The sequence below is a fragment of the Cyprinus carpio genome, chromosome A5, assembly GCF_018340385.1.
Source record: "Cyprinus carpio isolate SPL01 chromosome A5, ASM1834038v1, whole genome shotgun sequence".
NCBI lineage: Eukaryota > Metazoa > Chordata > Actinopteri > Cypriniformes > Cyprinidae > Cyprinus > Cyprinus carpio.
Genome location: NC_056576.1, coordinates 38,247,481 through 38,261,466, shown reverse-complemented (window position 1 = coordinate 38,261,466; position 13,986 = coordinate 38,247,481). Strand labels below are relative to the sequence as shown.

The window sequence follows — 13,986 nt, the reverse complement described above, 5'->3', positions numbered from 1 at the left end:
CCATATATTAGTACTAATTAACCACATATTGATGCCTCATTCTACATGCCCTTATTCTACACCCCCAATCCTACTCAATACCTAAACTTAACAACTAACTTACTAACTATTAATAAGCAGCAAATTAGGAATTTATTGAGGGAAAATCTGTCGTTAACAGTGAATAAGTGTTCCCTATTCTAAAGTGTTACCAATGTAATTAATTGCTGAGACCAAAAGCTGAATTTTCAGAATCATTTCTCCAGTCTTCAGTGTCATATGATCCTTCAGAAATCATTCTAATATGTTGATTTGCTGCTCAAGAAACACTTCTGATTATTATCAATGTTGAAAACAGTTGTGCTTTATAATATTTTTGTGGAAACCATGTAACATTTTTTTTTTCAGGATTCTTTGATGAAAAGAAAGTTCAAAAGAACAGCATTTGTTTGAGACAGAAATATTTTGTAACATTTATAAATGTTTGCTAAACCCCCCCCCCAAAAAAAATAAAAATAAAATAAAAATTAAATCAGACAGACCCCAATTTTTTTAATGTTAATATATTTAGAATTTTATTAGTCACATATAAACTTTCATAACCTTTTTCCACTCTCTCTCTCTGACTTCAGGGATTAAATGGCCCATTTATTTGGTACTCGATTTGGTGGTCGATGTTGTGATCAATGTTGGGGAAAGTTACTTTTAAAAGTAATGCATTACAATATTGCGTTATTCCATTAAAAAAGTAACTAATTGCGCTACTTAGTTACTTTTTATGGAAACTTGCGTTACTTGTAATGTGTTACCCCCAACACTGGTTGTGATTGCCAAACCCCTTCGCATATGACATTAGTAACAACATTCACTCACAGGTTAAATGTTTGCTGTTGGTCTAACATGGCTTGCGAGCCAAGCCGCTGAACATCAATCTATTTCATGAGCAGTATAAGTGTCTATTTCAGACTTATGAGGCTCTATTCATTTGTGTCTTACAAACAAAAAATATTCTACCACTGTCTTTCAATGATGTAATCTTTCCTCAGGCTCTGACCATAAAAGCAGAGACAGGAACTTATTCTATTATTAAAAATACAGAGCGAGAGAAGGTGCCAAAGCATCCTTCATGAATTTGTTAGTGTGTTCGTTTTGAATGAATCGTGTTGCAGATTTTACAAGGATGTCAAAATGCTAGTGATAAATAATAGCTTTGACTCTGGAGGGAGCAAATAAAAGAGCTCAGCTAAAGTGCTGCTCTCAAAGATGCTTTTTTCAGAGTGAGACGATAACACATCTCGCAAAACCGTCGACCAAAACTGACGTACAGCAGCGAATACATTTAAAAGCATGCCACACTTTCCGACGCCCAATCGGAGCTGTATGACAGATGGCTGTAATGAGCCGATGATGCACTTACGCTTTCTCTCCACACTTACCAATACAGTTAAAAAATGGCTCCTCCTTGCAGTGGCCAGAGCAGCCGTCTCCATTCATAGTGTTCATATCATCACATTCCTCTCCCTGGGACCTAAAATAAATCAATGCATACGTAATAAGCATTATGATTATTTCCCTTGGTGGACATCAATCTGTGTTGCTAAAAGCAAGAACATCTGAAGCCTGAAGTCTTGATATGGCAGTATATTTTCCAACAACTTTAAAAAGTTTTGTTGTGGCAGTGCAGACGAGCCGCAAGGTTAATCTGATGACCCTCTAAATCAATTCAAAGGCCTCTTATAAAATATAATATTAACCAAGCAATACCTGCAATATAAATTAACATATTCTTGGAGTGTCTTATAGGTAAATTATTTAACCATTTTGTGACTCTTTTTCAAGAACTGCATGTTCTTCAATAACAACAATAGTTGAGAGGAAAAAAGAAACATGATTGATTTTACTTATTGATATGTCCGAGTTTACATTTATATATTATATATCAAATTTATGAATTAATGAATAAAAATTAATATATATATATATATATATATAATATATATATATATATATATATATATAGAATATATAATAAATATATATATATACTGTAGACATCGAAAAATCATAAACTAATAAAAATCCCAAAAACATATAATAATATATATATATATATATATATATATATATATATACAGAAATTATAAAAGTGAAAACAATTAATAAACATTCTAATAATATCTTCAATGATACCAAAATAGCACTGCTTTACATCTTGGAAGCTCTTTTTTTTTTTTTTCCTGTTTTCATTTAGATTGTAAATTTTTTATAAATATTATATTTTTAACAATATATTAATTTCAATAATTTAAAGTTCTTGTTGGCTCCCCACTATTCAGCACAATATTCAAAAGCCCATATATTATTTTAATTTTAATATTAATTTAAATAATTGAAAGTCATCCTGCAGCCCCCTAGGAAGTTTGCTGAGGCTTTCCAGTGGGCCCCGGTCCCCGATTAAGGTCTACTTCTCTGAAGGCTTTGGAAACACATCCAAACACATACCTCTGGATGAGACCATCTCCACAGTACGGTGCTCCAAGACGGTGTGTCAATGGAGGTGATGATTCACTCTCGCTCCGACTGGAGATGGTTTGGACCTGGTATGTGTATATCCCACCGTACTCAACCTCCCTGTGTAAAAAAATAAATAAATTATATATATATATATATATATATATATATATATATATATATATATATATATATATCATTATGCATAATTATATATATATATATATATATGCTGTTGGCTATTGCTGTATCTGTAGATTATTCAGGAACTTGCTACCGCCAATACATAAACCAATATGGTGCTGTGAGTATTTAAGACATACTGCTGCACAAATAGCATACAAAATAACCTGTAGCAGATCTATACAGGTGGAGCTGGGAAGTTGGAGGGTTTCAGAGGAACACTGAAAGCACGCTGCAATGCTCAAGCGAATGCTAATCAGCCATTTAAATGTAAAACAGCAAGCTCATTGGCTTCATATGCAACATGAACCAATCAGCTTGTGACAAGTCGTTTAAATGCTGAGAATATCATCAGTTATGTGAAGGACCCATCAGCCTGCGCATCTAGAGTGTCATGACAGAACTTGGTATATGTAAAACGCATTAAATCATCACACGTCTGTGCAAAATCAGGATGTACTATAGGCTATTACCAATTACATTTTATTAACATTAACAAGAGCCAATTTTTAAGTTTTTATTTCTGTGTTTTATTCTGTGTACATGTAAGTGAATGTACAGTACTGTTTGATAGATATATGTATGTTTCTGGCCATTGTCAAATATTATTAAGAGCGAAAAAGAAACTTACTGTAATATTTTTATAATCATCATTATTGTCCTTGTTTTTATAATAATGATAAATTGAATTCATCATTATTGTCCTTGTTTTTATAATAATGATAATTAAAATTTATTAAAAATAATAAATATATATATAAACAATCATATTATTTCCTTTTTTATTATAATAATAATAAATAAATTAATAAATATTTAAAAAAATGTCCTAAGATACTCAGCAGGATACACAGACAAAATAAACTGATACTTACTTATAAAAAAATCAAAGATAAACATACTAAAGAATTAGTATATTGCTTTTTATGTATTAAAAAATCATAGTTTATCTTAGTAGATCAATTACTGCTTTAGTTAAGAAACTTAAAGTCATTGGCTTCTATTACAGATACTCAAACTGGGACTAAAGCGAGCAAAGAACGTCTCCCATCACTGCACTTACAGAAATAGTTTATCTTAGTACCATGAAAAATAAAATGGCTACTCAAACTGGGACTAAAGCGAGCAAAGAACGTCTCCCATCACTGCACTTACAGAACAAAAATATAACTCAAAAAAAATATAATCACTAAAATACCAAACACAAACAAAAAATACTTCCTTATATATGAATGATATACATATACATAAAAAAAAATACAATATATTGAATAAAACATAATGAATAACTTACATAAGCAAATACTGAAAAATATGTATTCATATATTAAAAAATAATTAAAATATAAAATGAAAATTTTAATATATGGAAGGGAAGTCTGAATATATGGAATGAAAGTCTGAATATATAGAATGAAAATTGCAGTGTATGGAATTAAAATGCAAATTTGACAGTACTTAAAGGGGTACTCCATCCCAAAATGAAAATCATTAATCACTTAGCCCCATGTCGTTCCAAACCTGTAAAAGCTCCATTCGTCTTCAGAAGACAATTTAAGATATTTTGGATGAAAACCTGGAGGCTTGAGACTGTCCTATAGACTGCCAAATAAATAACAGTGTCAAGGTCCATAAAAGGTTTGAAAGTCGTCATCAGAATACTCCATCTGCCTTCAGACGTGCAATCTGGGATATATGAAGTGACAGGAACACTTTTTGTAGGCGAAGACAACAAAAATAATGACTTTATTCAATAATTCCTTTGTCAGCGGGCTCTCTGTATCACCGTATGCTGTGTATGCTCTTCTGTGTCATCCGCACCACAAGGATGCGCTGGTTCTACGTGTATTTAGATTTGATTTGAAATAAACCAGCACATCCTTCTGGCGCGGATGACACAGAAGAGCATACATAGCATACGGTGATATGAAGAGACACAGAGGAGACTGTTGATAAAGTAATTATTGAATAAAATCGTTATTTTTGTTTTCTTCACTTACAAAAAGTGTTCCCATCACTTCATATAACCCACATAGTACATCTGATGGCAGATGAAGTATTCTGACGACGAATTTCATTCTTTTTATGGACCTTGATACAGTTTTTGACTGGGCAGTCTACGGGACAGTCACAAGCCTCCAGGTTTTCATCCGAAATATCTTTAATTGTGTTCCAAAGACGAACAGAGCTTTTACGGGTTTGGAACCCGTAAAGTAAGTGATTAATGACAAAATTTTCATTCTGGGATGGAGTATCCCTTTAAAGTGCCCCTATTATGCCATTTTTAAGGTTCCTAATATTGTTTTGGGAGTCATAGTTTTTGTCTTTCAAAACTGTTTTTTTGTTGTTGTTGTTGTTGTTGTTGTTTTAAATTATCGTCTAGTTTTCAGAACTACACAAATGTGCTGTTCACACAAGCAAGTGTTTCTTTTTTTTAACCAGTAAGATAACATTCACATGTTTCAAATTACCGGTGAACACTGTAATGTCAATCATCCACCCAATTCAAGTTTTGTCCTATATATTCAAACTTTTATTCTATACATTCAGACCATCATTCCATATATTAAAATGTAATTTTCCATATATGGGAAATGTGTTATGTAATAAACTGCATTATATTTTTGTTTCGTAAGTGTGAAACGGTCCATGACTTCAGCTCAGTTCAGACAAAAACTTTACAAAAAAAGGTAGACCCTGCTGGTATCACTAACACCTCTTCCAGCAGCAACCTAGTGGCACTTCTCATAAAGAGAAGGGGTATATCCCCGGTGTCCTGGCCAAATTCCCTCCAATGGCCCTTGTCAATCATGTCTTCCTAATAATCCCCATCCACTGAATTGGCTCTATCTCTCTTTCCTCTCCACTTGTAGCTGGTGTGTGGTGAGCGCAATGGCGGCTGCCGTCGCATCATCCAGGTGGATGCTGCACACTTGTGGTGGTTGAGGAGAGACCCCCCTCATGATGATTGTAAAAGCACTTTGTGTGTACAGCAATACACAATTGTGATGAGAGGGGCAGGGCCAAGAGCCGTGGGAACAGAGCGAGGCCGGTGGAGTAAATGCTAATGTGCGACACCTGCGCCATTCACTGGTCTCAAGTCCCACAGAGGAGCTCCAAAAATAAAAAAAGAAGAGACAACACAGCAAAACAAGAGAGAACAACACCCCTACACTATATTGTTTTTTTTTTTTTTTTGTTCGATCACAACATTCTTCCGCAAGGGGCTGTCGTGCTATTTTGTGTATATTTCATTATTAAAGTTTTGTTTAAATATTCGCCGGTTCCCGCCACCTTCATCCTGAACTACAAACTGTGTTACAACAATAAAGCCCTATATAAATGCTTCATTCATTCATATTCAATGTTTTAATTACTGAAGCTGACTACACTGCAAACTTACATTGTATCTGCACTGCACATGTTGTTTATGGTGAGGGAATTCATGAGAGAGTAGAATTCAGTCAACGATTGCGCACTGAATAAAACTTTGGCGTTTTCGCTTTGTCAGCGGTGACTAATCTAAACATGTCTGATTGACCTTAAGCTCAACAGAAACATGTGTGATTGGTTACAATGCTCAACGCTGTAAAAAAAAATAAAATGCGTCAAAAGAAATCTTTGATGCAAAGTGAGCAGTAGAAATGCTTGCATTGAATTATGACAGTTGTAAAAGATTTAGTATTATTGTGCAGGGGGATTTTTTATTTATATCTCAAAATTCTGACTTTCTCACAATTGCAAGGTAATACGTTTATTTTTCACAATTGAAAGTTACGAACTCGTAATATCTCACAATTATAACTTATTTTAGTAATTTAATTTAGTATTTTAATCTCACAGTTCTAATTTTTTTTTTGTTTGTTTTTCAATTCTGTTTTAAACTCACAATTGTGAGTTATCATTGTGCAATTAAAAATATATATACAATAAAAAAAATACAGTAAATACAGAGTAAAATAATCTGAATTGTCAGTTTATAATTGTGGGTTTACATCTCAAAATGCTGACTTTTTCCTCTAAATTGTGAGATATAAATTATATAAGAAATATAATAAAAGAAAAAGGTAAAAGAAAAAAAGTCAGAATTGTGAGATACAAAGTCACAATTACATGCATTTTTTTTCCTATCCACTTGCAGAAATGGGCTTCTATACGTACCACCTATAAGCATAGCTCTGGGAGTCTCTCACATATTGATAGCGGCTCCCTGAAGTGAGTTTTTAACAGAGTGGGATCAATGTTTTTTTTTAACAGTGGTCAATGCGAGCTCTCTGATCTTTCGAGCATAGCTCAAACAAGTCCTAACAGTGGTCAATGCGAGCTCTCTGATCTTTCGGTTCTGAAAAAGGTTTGGGATGCTAACCCTGTTGAAAAAATACAAATAAAAAATAAAAATAAAAACAGCATATGCTGGTTAAGTATGTTTTAGAGCACAGCAGCTGGTTTGAGCTGGTTTAAACTGGTCCTTAGTTGGTCATGAGCTGGTTTTAGCTGGTCCTGAGTTGGTTATGAGCAGGTTTAAGCTGGTCACGTGCTGGTCCTAAGCAACTAACTCCTGTTCACGACCAGCTCAGGACCAGCAACTCATGACCAACTAAGGTCTAGCTTAACCCAGCTGTCCTGCTTCAAAATATGATAGTTTTTTTCAACAGGGAATGCACCAGAGTTTACAATACAAGGAATGCTGTCAATATGACACAGCACTTTGAACCATCGGCTGCTGGTGGTTGAGGTCAGGTCTGAGATAAGAGACATCTGATCTTGTGTCGGCCTGAGGAGGCAGGCTCTGTATCCAAGCTGAACCATGTGAGATGTCATGAGGGATGAAGTTGTGCTGAGACAATGTAACCAAAACCTGTTCAGTTAACGCTGGGCTTTGAGGAAAGGCTCACGGTGTTCTGGTGGTGAACGATTGCGGCAGCTGATAATGAGCAAAATAGGCCAGATATGTTTCGTCGCTCAGAGGACACCTGTAAACAAACATGAGGTGCATCTTCTTGTAGTCATGCTTCTCTGAGTGGATTAGTCTTCAGTCCACCTCGAATGTCTCTTGACTATTTAGTAATGAGAGTAAGTAAACTCTATGATACTCTGGTCCCAAATGAAAAGAGCCCACCCTCAGGTTTCTAGTGGCCTTTGTGAAATAGAAGTACACTTTACTTTTAAAAAGAGTGTGAACTGAATGTAATGTTTAATTGCATCTTAATTAAAACTGAATGGAAATGTATTCTAGGTAAAATTTATATTAAATGTAATTAGCTGAAGGTTAGAGTGTTTTTTGTTGTTGTTGTTGTTGTTGTTGTTGTTTTGTTTTTGTTTTTGTTTTTTTGACCCTCTTTAAGTCGGAGATCTTCATTCCATAATTGCCTTTGAAATACAGTTTTGAAGATGTGTACTGCAAAATGCAATTCTGTTTAATCCCTGAGAAACATTTATTGTCAACTAAAATATACTTTAATGTCATTTCAGTTAAAATGCATATGTAATGTATTTAAATACATTTTTAATGTTGATGAATAATGATTAAGATGCAAAATATCTTATTTTGCAAAAAATAAATTTATATAAATTTTAAATGTAATACTGAATAACACACCAAGTTAAATTCATAATGAAGTACTTTACATGTGCTTTATTATGTTAGCCAATACCATAAGTTTACTACTTTAAAGCATGACAAAAGATTATTTAAACATAATGATTTATATTTTAAGGCAAAACTTTGAATTTGACATTATTATACATTTTTAAAGTGAATTTAAGTTAAGAAAGTAATGAAAGTGTCTGTCTTTAAGTACATTTAAGTGGTATTTTATTGTATAATTTTATTGTATTGTATAATAATTGTATTATTACATTGTCTGCAATTTTTGTGTAAGAATTGAAGTAATCTACAGTAAAAGTGTACATTTAATACAATTAAGCAAACTTGTTTTTTCGGGTGTTTTGTGTGTTCTATTTGAATGATCAATATTCACACATCTGTGATGTTACAATTGAAAACAGCTAAACTCTGCTTACTGTTACACCCCTTAATTAATTTCAGACAAAGCTCACCACAAAGAAAGCCACGTATGCACACTAGCACACGGAACCTGCATGTGCATTTTTCTATACTCACATCCACATACAGTATTTTGTAAACTACAAGCTACACAAGAGCATGTGCATTAACTAAAAGACAGAAACCCCAAATCTCACAGCTTTCCAAAGCTACCCAAACAGACACACACGTACACCAGTCATTATTAAAGTGCCAACATGAGCGAGAGAAAATACACAAAGCCTTCATTATTTGCATTTATGTTGGACTCATTCCCCAAGTGAAACGCAAGCACTTCTCTGCTGATTAACAAATCAACACTGCCAAATTACCAGAGCACTATGGACATTACGTTTATTACGAACACCACAGGTTCACGTGAGGCCAAGTCTTTTTGAGCGGCCGTCAGCAGAGTTATAAGGTGCCTGTTCTAATGGGTAGGGAAGCAGTAACATTTAATAAGAGGCAAAACAAATCATGCAAATTAGCACTTGACGTGAATGACACCAGCAAAAGGTTTACGCAGCAATTTGCCTGTGTTTTGGACTAGGGGAAAAACATTATGAAAATCCCATAAAATGAAACAAGAAAAACACATATAAGCAATTTGCACAACACAAACACACACACACACACACATACGGATGTACCACACATAAACCTTCAACTTCAGTATGTGTAAGGAGATTTATAACAGGAAAACTGCTTTGACCATGGCAATTTTTGAGATTGCAAGTCCAGGTCAAAGTGTGTGAAAACACACACATGTGAAAGGATCACATCATCAAATGCACAAACAGAGTAGATATTTCAGCATTATACTGGACAGACGAACTAAAAATCAGTGTCAAACTCAAGACTATTAAAAACAAACCAAAAAAACTACCTTTCATTCCTCTAGAGTAAATAAATTCATCACAGTCATTATTTTATGCATTTGAACACAAAGTAAGATATTTTGAAGAATGTTGATTATCATATAGTTGATGTAGCCATTGACTTCCAAAGTAAAGAAACAAATACTATGGAAGTCAATGGCTACCAACAGCTGTTTGGTTACCAACATTCTTCAGAATATCTTCTTTTGTGTTTAACCAAAGAAACTCTTACAGGTTTGGAACAAGTAGATGGTGAGTAAATGATGACAAAACTGAGTGAACTACACCATTTTAACTGACTTGGTGGGGGTGGGGGGGGGGGGGGCTCATGTCTAATTTGGGCCTTTCAATCTCATAATCATGATCATATCAACGGTATATAATGATATCAGAACTGGGTGGCAAGGTGGCTCAGTGGGTAGCACTGTTGCCTCACAGCAAAAAGGTCCTTGCTTTGAGTCCTGGCGGAGGTTGACATCCAGGATGCCATTCTGTGTGGAGTTTGCATGTTCTCTCTGTGTCTGCGTTGGTTTCCTCTGGGTGCTTCGGTTTCCTCCACAATCCAAAGACAGGAAGTATAGGTGGTTTGGACAAAGTAAATTGGTCATAGTGAGTGTGTCTGTGAATGAGTAAGTGTGTCCCAGCACTGAGGTTGCATGAGTTAGTGCACTCTCAGGGCTGGGTTGCAGCAGGAAGGGCATCAGGCATAAAACATGTGCCAAATCAGTTGTGCGGATCACTCCGCTGTGGCAACCCCTGATAAAAGGGAGCAAGCTGAAGGAAGAGAGATATAATGATACCAGAACTCTCTGCGATAATCTATAAAAAGTTATTCAGTTTACTTTCCTAATTGATGTTACTTTGAAATCCTGAAAAATATATATATATTTGCTCAATCATTTATCCACTATAATGTTAGCTAAATCGCTAACTTTTATACAGAACCCTACAGTCCATTATGCCTTGTCATCATGCACATGTGAACTGTAAAAATGTTTAGTACTTTCAGTGTTTACCTCAAACTGCAAATGCCGCAGCTGTAGTATTTTGTTATTTTAATCTTAACTCTCTGGATAGTTTCAGCAAATGAATAGATATGGCAATGTTAATGTATTTGGTCTCGACAGACTAGATACAGATGGTGTTGCAGAGCAAGTACGGAGGCTTGCTTTTGCCAATAGGTTCACAGACACACTGCTGTGAGTATGTAAGATATACAGCTGCTGCATGAATAGCCATACATAAATCCTGTAGCAGATCTAGACATGTGGAGCTGGGGGAGGTGGAGGGTTTCAGAGGAACTCTGACAAATGTGCTGCAGTACCAGCTTACAGCAAACAGTGAACCAGACTGTTTAAATGTTGAGCTAGCAAGCTCACTGGCTGCAGAATCAGCTTGTGCCACATAGTAAATGATGTGATGGCTAGCAGATCGTATTTAAAGGATCTGTCACCCTACGTGTTCTAGAGTTTCATGACTGAACAAGATATTTAGACCACACTGTGCTTCTCTGTCTTAGTCGTCTTCCATCTTATAAACTATTAACATAAAATTCTTTAATCATACAACAGCATGAACTAATATAACAATGTTACCCACACTTTAAACACTTATGGACATCTTACAAGTCCAGTGAAGTGAATATTTGAACAGTTGCTCATTAGTGATATTTTAATAATTCCTGGGCTTAAAAACAAAACTACAGTAAGAATTATTTTATGTTTTTGTGTGTTTGTGGGTAAAGAGAAAGACTTGTTAGTACTGAATATTCAGTTATGTTGGGTTGGGTATTTGGAAGAGTTTCTGTTATAGTGGAGTTTTTGTGCTAACTATTGTAATGAAGAATAAAGCTTGTTCTTAGGTTGTGGCTCGCTATCTGAAGCCTACAGTATATGTTGCATCACTCAATGAACAATATATTGCAAGTGCACTGAAGAACTTCTACTTACTAAGCTAAGGAAAAACAACCAGCGCTGATGTAAAATCAGATGAACTGGAAAATGCTTCTGAGTATATCTGTTTTTAGATTTCAAATGAAAATTGATCAAATCTTTGAATGACTGAATGACTTTGAATGACTGCCGTCACTTCTGAATACTCATGACTATCCCTATGGAGAAGCAGTTCCACTTCCTATTGCCTAAAATTCTTCCTCACAGATGTGTTGAGGTGTTGAAGGAATCAGTCTCAGAGCATGCCATCATCCTCTGCTCAACATCCACCCTTTAACACAACTTCATCTGTGTCTTATTAACGCACATGTCTCACTGTATTCTCATCTGTTCTGAATGGGTGCAGCTGATGATGTCATATGATTTCATGTAAGCCAGCCACTCTTGAGAGATCAACATGCCCGCCAATACGCTTATGGCACAAATCTATGTTGATGACATGGCATGAAATAAGGTAACGTCAACAGAATTGCACTTGCAGCTTATTGGTTAAACACAAGCAGAGTTCAACATGTTAAGCGACCATCTGTTTGCACCTTTGATTCTCAGTGGATAACTTATAGAACTCATGTTGAAGTTATAAACTGGAAAGAGAAAAAGAAAGACAGAGAAACTAGAAGTGGTTGATGTCTTCTGTTACACCTTAAAATTATAATAATTTTAAGTTATAAATGGATTTATCTGTCACCTACTGTATTTTCTCTCGAATTGTCTCAGACAAAACTTAATTTAATAAAAATTCCTCCTTCTGGAATTCTTGATAAAAAAAGAGAGATAATACTCGTTGGAAGACTGACCACAAACACACATCAGGACTTATGAAGTGCATTAAGACAAAAAAAAAAAAAGCTACTCAAGCAACCTCCTCCAGATTAACACCAAACACAAGCAACAATAGCACGAGTGTTTTCTGCAAAAGAATGGACAAGGTTTAGTCGCATTCTGGGCAAATGGCAGCTGATGGTTTTAAATGAGATGCCAACATCTCAGCAGCCTGCCAGTAGTTCTCACTAAATAGTCTACCTTTCAAAGAATTCCAACTCCACCAGTGCGCGCACAAAGTCATATTTCCGAAACCACAGCAGATTTGGATTTCCTTGTATTTCTAGTAATTCAGTCGGGGATGATGGAACTGCAGTAATACAGTGAACACACCAATGAAGATAAATCATTAGCTGGGTCATCCCCAGTTGCTCTGGTTGAGAAGTTATGTCAATCACACATAAAGGAGATCAACTCATAGCGGTGACATTAGAGAGAAACTCCAACATTTCCACAGTGCAAATCTTCCTTTGGAACATGACTTCTGGTAAACAGGGATTACTGTGGTCAGTTATGACGTCAAAAGCTCTACAGCGGTGTATAGCACATGTACGTTCCCTATGCAACTTACATCAGTTTACACATAATCTACGCCAAATTCTTGTTCTGAACTTTTTGGTCCAAATGTAATTAGGAACTAGGAGGATCTTCAAGTAAACATGAAAGGATCCTACACACAGTAATGAAATAACATTGTTCCAAAGAAAGACCTAACACTGTCTTAACTAAAACCCTTGAAAATTTTCAAAAGTGGTCAAAGGACACGTTTTTGATAAACAATGAAACATCTAGAATGTTAAAATGCTAATTTCTCTCAAATGCACTTAATTGTACACAAATGCAATTGTCCAGTGAGATTAAGGACTGTGGGGCGCCAAATCAAACCTCTGTAATTGTTCCATCATTAGCAGTGGAGCTGGTAGGAGGGTGGAGTTTTTGGAATGCCATAGTCAGTGAACTTGACATGACAGAGGTGAGAGTCTTAGACCAAGGGGGACCAGGTTCCAGGAGGCTGAGGGCCCCTAAAGCGGGTGAGTTGGCCGTTGTCTTGGCCTCTCTCTCATTGGCAGGGGGGTCCTGTCAGCTCAAAGCAGGGGTGCTCTTTGAAGCCATGACAGCAAAGAAGGCCAGGTCAGGGAGAGGAATAGCAGATGGCTGGGGGTTTTCTGAAGGCCAGAGTCACACACATGCAGGGTCAACCCTCCCTCCGTGATTTACTCCTATGTTCCAGAGCTTCGACCCTACTCTCATATATCTTAAGGTCCCATGATGTATGAATCCAAAACCTAAGGCTCCCCATTCAAATTAATGAGAGAGTGCCAAGTGAGAGAGAGACATGGGTGACCCAAATTAGGTAGAGGTGTCAGAGCATATTTACCAAAGATCAATATCTTTCTTGGATCAGAGCTGAGGTCATGAATGCATGGGACCTCAAAATATGTGATTGTAATTGATTCAGATCTCAGAATCAACGTCACTCAGAAAACAGACTCTCAAACCCAGCTGTGAGTTGACCACAATTTACTTGAGCCAAAACCTTACCTACCTCACATCAGATCAAAAACATGTCTGTTTTATTCAGCTACAGTATAGTGGAGAAAGAGGTTGCACACTA

At 35.8% G+C, this 13,986-nt stretch overlaps 1 protein-coding gene across 2 annotated transcripts in view; it reads right to left on the bottom strand.

Annotated features, from left to right (window-relative positions):
* LOC109090002 (pappalysin-1-like) overlaps nt 1–13,986 on the bottom strand; it is a 122,586-nt gene that overhangs the window by 77,081 nt on the left and 31,519 nt on the right. For both annotated transcript variants that reach the window (XM_042757173.1, XM_042757174.1), the window contains exons 9-10: nt 2,482–2,610; nt 1,416–1,507 (exon numbers count right to left, since the gene is read on the bottom strand). In XM_042757173.1, the coding sequence (XP_042613107.1) occupies nt 1,416–1,507; nt 2,482–2,610 (221 nt within the window). The remainder of the gene's footprint in view (nt 1–1,415; nt 1,508–2,481; nt 2,611–13,986) is intronic.